Source organism: Monodelphis domestica, chromosome 3, assembly GCF_027887165.1.
Source record: "Monodelphis domestica isolate mMonDom1 chromosome 3, mMonDom1.pri, whole genome shotgun sequence".
In the NCBI taxonomy this organism is placed as follows: domain Eukaryota; kingdom Metazoa; phylum Chordata; class Mammalia; order Didelphimorphia; family Didelphidae; genus Monodelphis; species Monodelphis domestica.
The window spans coordinates 129,155,297-129,168,905 of NC_077229.1; the positions used below are offsets into that span (position 1 = coordinate 129,155,297).

The following is a 13,609-nucleotide window of genomic DNA, read 5'->3' on the forward strand; positions in this document are numbered from 1 at the left end:
TTGTGAGAAGAGAGTCAGATGCTCTAGCTATTGAACTCAGAAAGACTGCAGGCTAAGACCTAGGAGAGTGAGTTTCAGTTGAGAATACTGAGAATTGTAATTATCAGGGTTCCATTGAATTCACAATAAAGAGAGAGAGAGAGAGAGAGAGAGAGAGAGAGAGAGAGAGAGAGAGAGAGAGAGAGAGAGAGAGAGAGAGAGAGTCAGTCTTTGGTGGGACTCAGCACTATTACTCATTCAAATGCTTTGAACAGATCCCAATTCTTTGTAATCCAACAAAAGTTAAATCTCTCATCCCTTGACTATCACATGCAATTTACTCTATTTTAGAGACTTTGCTTTACACAATATCAGGTAATGCATAATTGGGTCTTTACTTGATCTAGATCTCTTACTAGAAAGAGATCTTATGGACTGGTTTGGAGCCCAGTGCTTGAATCTCCTCTGCTTCTCTCACTATATTCCAACCCCTAAGGTCCAGTTGTTACCATTTTATTTACCTGGAAACTGAGTCTATAGATAGGATGAGATCTTATGTGAAGGTCCCAGGGATCCAAGCCCCTTGCCTGAAGAGAAGTTGCCAGATGCCACGGATATCTCTGGAAAAGTAATGTGAAGTAGAATAAAGAAGAACATCTTTTTATAACCTCCTCTATGTGTCAATATAACCAGTTTATCTAGTACTGCAAGAATAGCAAAACCGCATTGGGTGATCATGGACTTTGTCATTTGACCTCTCTATTATCACCAACTTGTTTTTTTAATCAAATATTTATTTAAAATGTCATTGGAATATGGTGCTTTTATGTAAATTTCATTTTTCAATGTATTCTATTTCCCCTTCATGATAGAATATTCCTTTGTAAATAAAGGAAAAAATAGAAGAGAAAAATTCAACTTTGGAAAAAACCAACTGTCAATCTAGGTTAGGGGTAGATATCAAGTAAATACTTATGCTACTCTAACATATATTAATCTGCATATGCAATTTTATATGCCATATATAACCTCTATAAAGAAGAGACAGATTTACATTGCATCTCTCCTCCCCTCACTCTGCTCCTTTTTTCCCTTTTCTCTTATTCTCTTTTTCCTCCTTTCCAACCCACTACTTCTCTGAAGAAAGTACTGACAGTTTAAGGCAAGTAGAGAAAGGATGAAGATAAGACAGGGAAGACACACTGAGGAGAGTCATTGACTCTATAGATGTCATGGAAAACAAGACCTGAGATGGTGTTACCAGTGTTCCAACAGAGCAAAAAATGAGAGAAGTATATAGAAAAAGTTTGCCCTTTTTCCAGTTTTCCTTTCCAGTTCCTATCTATGTGGAAAAGCTATGGTGTCATCTACTGTTTTATAATCCAAACATTTCAATAAACTGATGTATGCTTCAACCATAAAGAATTCAGAAATTAATTAGAGAGAGTCCAATTACTGGCCAAATGTTAGGAATTTTCCATTTTGGAGCAATTCTAATTGAATTCATAAATTTTCCTAAAAAATGAACTCATTTTTATTTCTTTTTGTAGATAATATGATGGTTTACCTTCACCATCCTATTCCTTCTCACAATTCTAGAATTAACCATAGCCATAATTCAAGCTTATGTTTTTATATTACTAGTAAACCTTTATCTACAGAGTAACTTTTAATGATCCACTGCACCAATGTTTACCACGTAGTTAACCTCAGGCTATGACCATTAACAGGATAACTTTCAGCACTTCTTCTCATCCTGGGACTTATTATTTGATTCCACTTTGATTCTTCCCTCTTCTTTACTATTGCATTGATTTCTATACATCTAACAATATATCAATGATAATGAGATGTTGTCTGAGAAGGAACATGCCAAGGACATCACACCTCCAGTAGTCCAGAAAGGACTACAATACAGAATAATTTTATTCATCCTATCAGAAGTGTTTTTTTTTCATTCATTTCTTCAGAGCATTCTATCATTTAAGCCTAACATCAACCCCTAAACTAGGGGAATACTGATCTCCAAAAGAAATCCATCCACTCAATCCCTACAAAGAATCTTTACTAAATTGTTAGGACAGGTTGCAAAGGAAAAGATGGAACATTGAAAGAAGAGGTGATTGAGAGCCAGAGACCATTGGTAACAGAGGATCATGGGAGAAGAAGATTAACCTGGGGGAGCTCTGAGAGGAACTCAGGGCTTTTGGTGTGGAGATATGAAGGTGAGCAGAAGCAACTCGTTTTACCAGAGATTTTCCAAGAGCCTGACCAAAGATTTCCAAGTGTCCAACTCCAGGATTTCTCCTGAAGAGTATTTAACCATTATAGTATTTTGGACAACTTCTAACTAGAGAGTCAAATCCCCTCAGACCGGTGAGGGTCTAGACCTCTTGGCCAGAGAGGGCCAGAACCTCCCTTTGCCTATTGCACTTGCCTTGTTTATTCCTTGGCTCTACTGGTACTAAATTAGGAGTGGGAGATAGAGGGAAGAGGAGTGAAATTCTGGATTTAGCTTTGCAGCTGCCAGAACCAAGGACCTCCAAGGTTAGGAATCAGGGACCCAGTTTCCCTCATCCCAGCTCTCCATCTTTCCTTATATTCATTGCCCATTACATCATTTTACTCTTAGTTAGATATTTTCAAGTGGCTTTATTCAAGGAGCTAGGAGAAAGCAGTTCCTTGAGGTTACAGATCAGCAATCACCAAGTGCAGATCTAAGCCCCTCCTCCACTAAGTTAGAAGACATGAAGGAGTCTTATCCCCTCTGGACCCTGCCCCCCTTCACCTCCCAATTCTTTTTGAAGCCTTTGGCCTCTTCCCTCCCCCCTAAGTGAACTATAAAGATCTTTTCTTTTCCTTTTTCAAATGGGGGTTTATTGGAATTATAGAATGGGAAACTGAGGAAAGTAGGATGATGGTTTCCCTAATCTATAAGGGGAATTTTAGGGGGTTATGGAAATATTCCAGTAACAAAGGTAAGAAGAGGAACAGTTAGATAAATGGAGGACAACAGCTAAGATCTTCTTTATTCTTTTACAACACCATCAACATCTCTCAGTTTCTCCTGGCCAGCTTAAACTCTCAGAGAGAGACAACCAACTCAAAAGCCAAGTTTCTCCTTCTTCTCCTCTCTCTGTGATCAGAAAGCCCCTGTTAGATTTAAAATGGTTGAAGGCCTTAAACTGTAACAGTTAAAAGAGTGATGTAAACTGTAGTGAGTTAAAATGGTGGAAGATATAAATTGTGATAGATATAAGAGAGGGTGAGTAAATTTGCCCACAGAAAATATGTTTCACTACAGTGTCTTGGTTTTTAAATCAAATATAAGGTGGTCGCCAGGGAAATATTCCCAATTATTCAAATACCCAAGTCAACTGGGTTTTATAGAGATTTTAATTAATACAAATGTGGAATTAAAGAAAAGAGAGAAAGAGAGAAAAAGGAAATAAGTATGAAGGGCCTTAAGCCAACATGGCCTAGACCTGAGTCTTAAGAGAGAGAGATCAGTCAGTCAGTCTTTTAACACTCACCACAAGGTCTGTCTAAGTAAGGATTCTAGTGACACCAGGCCAGCTCCATCTCAGCTGACTTCACTAGAGAGAGTTCCAGCCAGAGTCCTCCTTAAAGAGCCTTCCAGCCAGAGACTGTTCCAAAGGGCCTCTCTCCAGAGCCTCCAGAGGGACAGAGTCCCCTCAGAGGAGCTCCAGCGAGACCTCCTTAGAGATTGTCCTTCAAGAGCTTCCCTTCTCCAGAGCCTCTCTCAAGAGATTCTTCCCAAGCGATCCTCATCAGAGATCCCCCAAAAGGATTTTTTTTTTCTCAAGACATTCTGCTTTTTCTTATATAGGGGTTTTTCTCTTATGTCAACTCCCCTAAGTCCTTACATCTAACAATCACTGTAGATGCTTTCCAAAGGACTGCCCATCTGAATTCCTGCTAAGTCGACTAATCTCCTCAGTAAGTCTGAACCAGTGAAAACACAGCTGAGTCAACTAATCTCATTAAAAGAAAACTTGCCTGACCCTTTTAGGTAGCTAGCATCTCATTGTATCAATTCTAAAAAACACTCATGGCTCAAAGAACTCCTTGCCTTATTCTAAGCATGGGTCCAAGTACTTTCATTGTTTAGCAAGGAGTTTTCTCCCCTAAAGCAGTCTTAAGTACGGGTGGAGTAGAGGTCCTCCCATAGCAAGGATTTTTCTCCCCTAAAGCAGTCTTAAGTACGGGTGGAGTAGAGGTCCTCCCATTTCTGATCCTGGCAAGTTCTCACATCAAAATGGGGAATGTTTCCCAGTAGGGAATTTGTTCCAATGGAGGATTCCTCAATGTGGAAATTTTTAATATTCACAGGTGTGAGAAATTTCAAGATTTACCATCCCCCCCCATGATCATTGGGATACTAGTCTCCCCATTGATCATTTAACATAATCAATTTGTAATCCTAAATGCACTTCTAACTATAGATATACATGATATTCAAATTTCTAAGAGGAATTAGAATAGTGAGGGAGGAAATAGAAAAGAAAAGAAAGCAAAACCAATGTTTTGCTAGGCGCATTGACAGAAAGCCAAATTAGGGGCAGTCCCTTTTGGCATAAATGTGTACATTTACAATAAATGTTCAATCAAAGTTCAGTTCAATCAATCATATCCAAAGTTCACTCTTGATCTTCTTGATGAAGTGTAGGCTTTCCGGCATCTTTCTGCAACAGTTCATTCTCTGGATATAAAAGTTTCAAGCTTCTTTCTTGAAGATCTTTTCTTGAACAAAATCAAAATCTTGAATTTTTATAAAAGTGCAATCTTAAACAAAAAATCAAAATTCTTGGATTTTTATAAAAATACAATCTCAAACAAAAAATTCAAAATTTGAAAATTCTTAGATTTTAAATTAAAATACACCCCAACTCTTGGTCAGTCAAAATATCAGAGAGCACAGGGGTCTCCCCTTGATCAGAAAGCCCACCCAAAAGAAGCCAGCACAATCAGGGTCTTCAGCCAGCCTTAACTGCCAGCCTCAACTGCCAGAGAGGGAGTGAGACACTCCAGGCACCTCCCCCTCATCCCCTCAACTGCCACTCCTCCTGGGAACATTCTGTTTTAGAATCTTCATCTTGATTGACAAGACAGGTCCCCAACTTACTCTCTTGCATCTTGGCTTGCCCTTCAAAACCTTTCTCTCAGCCTCTTCCACAATCCCCCCTTTTATTAGGAAAAAATGCGACTTGCATTTTTCAATGATATTTACCTCAACAATACTGTTATCTATCTATCTTAACTTTGTTCTATTATAAATATACCCTTACCCTCCCCAACACAACAAAATCCTAACTCATCTTAGCTATTCTATCTATCTAAATGCTAAGCTAAGAGTGGGATAGGAAAATGGTTTAGGTGAGGGATTTACATGAGAAAAATTTTTTTACATCATAACAAATTAAATAACAATTGTCAAATTAATGCAATAATTTCATTAACATTTAATACATGCTATTATCTTATGTCCTACTGTCTATATAATCACTAAGAAAATTTCCTATCACTAACAAATGTTAACCAACAATCATAATGAAATCTAACTTCTATACTTCAGAACTACTATGTCTCTACTTTCTTATGCCTTAAACAAATACACTAGACTATCACTAATGTTAGTAGTTAGAATATTAATGACTTACTTTAATAAAGTTAGCATGTTAGATATTAGTACTTACACGTGTACATAGTAACTATACAATTTGATATAGGTATATTCTTGTAGATTTCTGTGCAAACTCAAGGAAAAAAGAAAAATCTTTAGCTGTTTGAATTTCCCACAGAAATCTGATCAGTGTGTCTCTTTGTTATGCCTATTCACATTATATACTTGCCCAATCCATGAATATCTTACTTTGCTATGTAGGATGTGTGTGCATAAACATATATGTGATGTTCACATGTACAACACATTCTTACATATGTCCATGATCAAAAGTTTCAAGATTTCAAAGTTCCAAAAGTCCTTCCATGTCCATACATGTTGCTTGTAGAACCTCTTCCTTGCTCTCTGGTCAGCACATCACTCTTCAGTCTTCTGTTACTTTATTGAAGACTTGGGTTCTTCAAATCAGGATCCACTACCACAATCAGGAACCTGGAACACGAACAAACCACGAAAATGTGTGCAAGTTAGGTTTTAACATGTGTGTGTGTGAGTAAGAATGAAAAATTACTTTTGCATGGAAGTAGGATAAAATCTTCTTGCATATATGTCAGAAATTATCAATCATTCTTCAGGCATGCAAGTATGCTGAACATGTGTTTTCTTCATGTATGGAGGTAAGCTTTTGCATTTATATTTCTTCATGCTTGGAGGTAAGGTGTATAGGTGTTTTACATGGATGGGTGTGAGCATTATGCATAAGATTAGAATTTTCAAGTTTGCTAAATCATGTTGTTTCACCTTTCACTAAAAATCTATCTTATGGTTACTTTAGTTCTGTATCTTGTTTCTTTCTTATTTGTTATTGTGACATGCAGAGATGATTTTTATATATCATATTGAGGCTTTTTTGTGGCTTCTAATTTTTCTTTTTTTTTTATAATTGGCTGCATTTTCTGTAGGAACTGCTATCCTTTCATTATTTTAACTTGTGCGGCACTCTCTCTGTATTCTGGTGGCTAGTATTCTCCAGTGCTTTCAGTAGGCTTTCATTCACAAGGCTTATTGATTTCTTCTCCTTGGGGTATCTGTGTTGCAGTTCATGACCAGGACTTTTTCTCAGATGTCATCTGTATATGTATCATTACCGATGACAAGTGAGGTAACTGAAATTATGAGATAATATCTTCATGGTATACCCTCTCTTCCTTCCTTTCCCCGGTATAGACTGTTATAGGATGAAGGTTGAGAGATATGGATAACCTTTTTTTTTTCTTCCAGTTCTCAACTATATCTTGCTGTTAAAGTCTTGTCATGACAGATTCAACCAATGTGAATCCATGCTTCTCTAGCACTCTAGATGTATGTGTCTGTCCTAGCTATGAGTTTGAACTTTACTACAAGTTTAGGAGTGTTCTTGTTGAATTACTTGTTCTTCTTTTGCTGGAATAACTTATTTCCTCTGCTATCCCAAGACTAGTTTTCATTCACATAAGGTTTAGTGTAAAATGTTACCCTATGGAACTCCAACTAATCTTGGTTTCACTGTTACGGCTTGAATGGTACTTGTCATGTGTTTGGAGTTAGAGAATAGAAGTTAAACTGTGTATCTGTGTCCCCCCCTCCATTTATCCACATGTTTCTTAATATTATCCTTCCCATTCCGAATCTGTATCCACATAAGTCATGTAATTCAACTTATCTATAAAATTATTTTCATTGTCAACCCCTAAGCTTGAATAAATTTTTTCTAATGGTATACAACTAATTCTGTGCCCAAAGAATAACTCCTTCTCAGTGTCATGGTAAGAGTTTGTTGCACTGGTTCTAGGTATTCTATCTTTTCACTTGTGTCCCACACCTCCCCTTCTTCATCTACCTCTTCATAAAGCTTATAAAACTGATAAGGCATTTGTTCTACATCATCTTCAGACATTATTATTACACCTTCTGGTATCCCTTCAGATTCAGTGTCTAAATCTGACTCACTAGATGCAATCACTATGCTATTTGGATTTTTTACAATCCCCTTTAAACTCTTGTCAGATGTTGGTAACTCTGGCTTTGTAGTTTGATCTAAGCCTTTGTCACCAGCTTCTGTGTTACTCAAATCAGTTTCTGGATGTGTCTTACTACTAAGCTTTTGGTTTTCATTTTGAATTGATAAACTTGATGGTGTGGGGTTAGCTTCTTCTTCTAGATCTTCTCCATTGTTAATAATCACAGATCCTATTCTACCACTAGTCTGAGGTTTATATTTAACTCCATTCTCACTTGACTGTGTAGAGATAGGAATCTTTCCCTCTATTTTATTACTGTCTTCTGGGAATAAGGTTTGTACTTCTGCATTTCCCCCTGCACCATCAGTAATAGGATGGGCATCTTCATGTTGCCCCCCACAACAACATGTATCTGTTTCTGGTTTAGTAGCCAAGGTGTTCATAACTAATGACCCACTGTCTATATCCTTGCTATCCTCTTCTAGGTGCATATGTAACCCAGTTAATTCTTCTTGATTTGATTCATCCCCAATGAAGTCTTCAGTGGAACATGAATCTAAACCATGACTGTTACTTTGGCCAGACACCCCTTTGCCATTTAGAACGTTGGCACTAACTGAATCCTTGATTGTTATTAAGCCTGCCATTCCATCCCCAGATTCAAATTTAACTGATATGTCACCTCCATTACTTTGAATATGATTAAATTCTTCAAAAGTAATTTTAGCTTCATTTCCAGTTAATTTTTTCTCAATTAAATCACTCAATGCTGGATGGAAAGTTTTAGCTTTTGGTTTCAAATCAGATGACTTTTCTAAGAGTACCTCTGCCATAAAGCTATTTGCAGAAACAACTGAGTTTGGTGGGAGTTCATCTGTGAATGTTTTTAAAGCATTGTCGTCTTTAGCAACAGCAACCTTTAGGGAATTGAAATTATGTGTCTCTGTATCAGTCACAAACTTTTGTTTGAGTTCTTGTGACTTTTTCTTTCTTTTTCTCTTGCATAATTCAATCCCATTATCCACTCTACACTGCAAAAAAGTTCTCTAGGAATGATTTTATTTCCTTTACAGGCTTTTCCTGTTTAGTTACTGTACAACTCATTTCAAAGGCTTTCATCTCATTTACTATCTAAAATGGGACTTACACAACTTCTTCTCAAAAGATACCAAGTTACAGGTGCAAAGAGAAACTATGGAGTGTTTCTTTTGCCACCGGAAAGGCCACTTGATCAGTAACTGTTTTTTAAAAAACAAACATGAGAGTAATAACAGAGACAAACAGAATGCACAAGTAGGTACAAGAAGTCCACCTGTTGTTCACATTGTAAGTTAAAGCCCAGAAAAGGGAAAAAAGTATCTTCGTCATTGAATTTTCATAATGAAACTTTCTTTGGGGAGAGGCATGAAGGTTTAATTTTTTTATACCAACATGAAAGAAAAAGACAATTACAGGCAGAGGAGAGGAGAAAGAGACAGAAGGAGAGAGACAGAAAGAGAAAGAAACTATTTAATGGCTGGCATATACACATACATATATACATTTCTAAGAAAGTAAAATTTTCCCTGACATATGTGTCTCCATATTTGACCAAGCAATAGAGAACCAGTGGCCAATTGTTTTGAGAGAAAAGATAGTTGGAGAGAAAATCACGGATCTAAATCATTTCAGGCAATGAATATTGGTTGGTAAGGAGACTGTGACTCTATGAGAAGTAAGGCCTTTTCCCATTTTCTACCTGAGGTAGATTGGAAAGTAAAGCCATTCCTAAGGGGTCCATAATTAAGGAATGGGGAAGACAAAGTCCTGTCTGAATGGAGGACTTCAGGGAGTGTCTGAGAAAGATTCTCAAATGAGAAGGAAATGACTAGTTCTTACCAGTATGTGAAATGCATATATATTAAGTCAGGATGCCAGTAAGTCATTTGACTAAAGTGTCCTATGGAAACCTGGAGTCCTGACTTCTGGAAGGAGGTGGCAAAAGTCTCTCTGTGACAGATGATGTGTGGGGAGATCAGGACTCAGACCTGGACTGAAGTTAAGGCTGGCCAATCAGAGATGCAGATGGTGGAGTAACCATGGTATAACTATTTTAACAGATGGATTAAACCATGTTGTGGGAAACCAAGAGGACTCAAAATTGTTGATGAGTCATGAGGATATCTTATCTTCTCCATGCATATGGAGGCTTCCCCAGTGGAATAGGTGAATGATAATTATTTATTCCAATGGCCACCAAAGTAGGTAAAACAGGCTCTTAGAAGAGGACTTACAGTTTTGTCAGACATTGAGGATGTTTATAGGCCATCACCAGTTGTTTTGACTCTAATCTTGCCACTGGACTTCAATGACTCTGGAAGAGTGAGGCTAAAGATTTTTCAGATAATGAAGGAAACAAGCATTTATTAACCTGCCTCACTTAAATACAATTCATGAGTAAGCCAAGACATCACTCAGTGATATCATTAGTTCTCTTCAAAAACAAAGAACAAATAACAACAACAATAACAACACTGAATAGTAGTAATAGGATGAATTCCTTCCACTCCAATTCATGGGGTAAACATGTCTTCTTGAACTCAGAGCATGAATGCACAGCATGCCCATTCTGATGATCAGGTCCCATTGAAATAGAAGTCTAAATCTGTTGTGACTATTTCTTATTGTTGCCAACTGGAATGTACTCTGACTTGGCTAGAGATCAGCTGCTGGTATGGGACACTTCCTACAGAGATGCTGTTACGGGGGAATGCTGCCCCAGGGATACTGCTAAAGGGGAATGCTCTGGGGTCTGCCTACTGATCTCTATTTGGTGGCTAGTGGATCAATATTTCCTAAGTTCCTCCTCCCTTTCACTCCCTCCCTCCTTCACCCTCTCTTCCCTGCCCCCCTCACCTCCCAGTTCTTCTCGAAGCCTTTGGCTTCTTCCCTCCCCCCTGAGTGAACTATAAAGATACTCTTCTTTTCCTTTTTGAAGTCAGGGGGTTTATTGGGAAACAGGATGGGAAACTGAGGAAAGAGGGATGAGGGTGTTCCTAATCTATAATGAGGGAGAATTTGAGGGTTTGGAAAAATAGTCCATTCACAACTCTGACTCTAAGACAGTTAGAGAGATGGATGGAGGACAACTGTTTAAAATCTTCTTTCTTCTTCACAAAGCAATCAAGGTCTCTCAGCTTAACTCCAGAACCTCCCCCCGCCCCCAAGGGTCCTTCAGCCAGGAACAGAACTAACAAAATTAGTTCAGGGCTTCTTCCCCCTCAGTCAGCCACCAAGAAAAGTCTCTCCTTCAGCCTGGCTTTCCTCCCACTCTTGGTCAGTCAAATTTGAGAGAGCAGAGATTTCTCCCTTGGTCAGAGAGGCCCAAAACCAAGCCAGCCCTAGAAGGGTCCTTCACCCATAGACAGAAGCTAACCGGGATCAGATCTCAGCCTCTTCCCCTTCAATAAGGCTCAACTGCCTCTCCTCCTAGGAACATTCAGTTTAAAACCTTCTTGATTGACAGACAGGTTCCCAGCCTTGGTTCTTGCATCTTGTCTTGTCCTGCAAAACCTCTCTCTCTTCATATCTCTACCACAACCTCCCCTTTTATTAGAAAAAAAAATGGAACTTGCATTTTTCAATGATACTTAACTTAACAATAATTTCATCTATCTATCTATCTATTAACCCTTTGCTATCTGAAATATACTCTTACCCGCCCCCCCCCCCCAATAACAAAATCCTAAACTCACCTTAGCTGTTCTATCTATCTAAATGCTAAGCTAGGAAAATGGTTTAGGTAGGGGAATTACATAAACAAAGTTTTCCATAACAAAGCAAGTAACAATTTCCAAATCATCTCAACAATTTCAATAACATATTGGACATGCAAATATCTTATCCTAATGTCTACTTAGTCACTAAGAAAAAATGTCCTATCACTAACAAATGCTAACCTTTAATCATAATGCAATATATCTTCTATACTTCAGAACTTCTGTCTTTTCTTCCTAAGCCTTAAACAAATTCAAAAGGCTATCATTATCATTAGTAGTTAGAATATTAATAAACTTACTCTAAAAGTTAGCTTATTAGTTAATTTAGTAATTACATGTGTACATAGGATCTATGCAAATTTATATATGTACATTTGTGTAGATTTCTGTGCCAACTCATGCAGAAAAGAAATTACTTTATGTTTGAATTTTACACAGAAATTTTCATCAGTGTGTCTTTGTTGTCATGCAGCTATGCCTATTGTATACTTACCCAATCCATGAAATATCTTACTTTGCTATGTAGGATGTGCATGCCTATATATATATGTATATATATACATATATATATATGTGAACATCCCATATATATGGGATGTTGACATGTACGACTCATTGAAGATGAAATATTGCTACAAGTTTAAGAGTGTACTTGCTGTTGAATTACTTGTTCTTCTCTTGCTGGAATAACTTATTCTCTATGCTACAAAAAGACTAGTCTTCATTCATATAATGATTTGTATAGAATGTTACCCTATGGAACTCCAATCTGGAATCCAATCTTGGTTTCACTGTTACAACTTGAATGGTACTGGCCATATGTTTGAAGTTAGATAATAGAAGTGAAACTGTATATCTATATCTCCTCCTCCAGTTCTTAATATGTTTCTTGATATTCTCCATCCCATTCAAAATCTGTATCTGCACAAGCTATGTAATTCAACTTGTTATCTTCATTATCAACCCGTAAGCTTTCATAAATTTCTTCTAATGGTAGACAACTCGTTCTGTGCCCAAAGAATAATTCCTCCTCAGAGTCTTGGTAAGTGTTTGTTTGCACTGGATCTAGGTAGTCTATCTTTTCACTTGTGTCCCACAAATTCCCTTCTTCATCTACCTCTTCATAAAGCTTATAATACTGATAAGGCATTTGTTCTACATCATCTTCATTCATTATAACCACACCTTCTGGTATCCCTTCAGATTCAGTGTCGGAATCTGAATCACTGAATCCAATCACTATACTATTTGGATTTTGCTCAATGCCATGTAAACTCTTGTCAGATGTTGGTAACTCTGGCTTTGCAGTTTGATCTAAGCCTTTGTCACCAGCTTCTGTGTTACTCAAATCAGTTTCATGAAGGTTGTCATCACTAAGCTTTAGATTTACATCTTGAACTGGCAAACTTGACTGTATGGGGTTAGCTTCTTCCTGCAGATCTTCTACAATGTCAATAACCATAGATCCTACTCTACCACTAGTCTGAGGTTTATGTTTATTTCCCTTGTCTGTTGACTGTGTAGAGATAGGAATCTTTCCCTCTAAGTTATTATTTACTTCTGGGAATAAGTTTGGTGCATCTACATTTCCCCGTGGGTCATTATTAGGATGTGTGTTTGTATTCTGTCCCACAACATGTTGTGCCTCCTACAACATATATCTGTCTCTGGCTTAGTAGCTAAGGTGTTCATAACTACTGACTCATTGTTCATGTCCTTGCTACTCTCTGCCAGGTGCATATGTAACTCAGTTAATTCTTTCTTAGATCCATTCCTAATGAAGTCTACATTATAGGTTGTATTCTCAACTACAATGGAACATGAACCGAAACCACCGCTGTTGCTTTGGCCAGATACCCCTTTGCCCCACAGAATGCTGCACTAACTGAATCCTGGGTTGTTACTAAGCCTGCCATTCCATCCCCATATTCAAATGTAACTGAAATGTCACCTCTACTACTTTGAATATGATAATTATTTTGTCCAAAAGTAATTTCAGCTTCATTTTTAGTTAGTTTTCCCTTATCTAGAACACTCATTGCTGGATGGAAAGTACTAGCAGCTTCTCGATTAAAACTAGATGTTATTTCTAAGCATATCTCTGTCATAAAGCTCTTGGGAGAATTAATGAAGCTTGGTGGGACTTCATCTGTGAATGTTTTTAGAGCCTTATCTTTATCAACAGTAACTTTTAGGGTATTGAAATTATGGGTCTCTGTATCAGTCAC

General features: G+C 37.6%; 1 protein-coding gene across 1 annotated transcript in view; it reads right to left on the reverse strand.

The window, feature by feature from the left end:
• Positions 1–12,843, reverse strand: part of LOC103104550 (gasdermin-C-like) — a 28,624-nt gene extending 15,781 nt beyond the window's left edge. The window contains exon 1 of the mRNA XM_056821031.1: positions 12,567–12,843. Coding sequence (XP_056677009.1) covers positions 12,567–12,843 — 277 coding nt within the window. The remainder of the gene's footprint in view (positions 1–12,566) is intronic.
• Between the last annotated feature and the right edge of the window lie 766 nt (positions 12,844–13,609).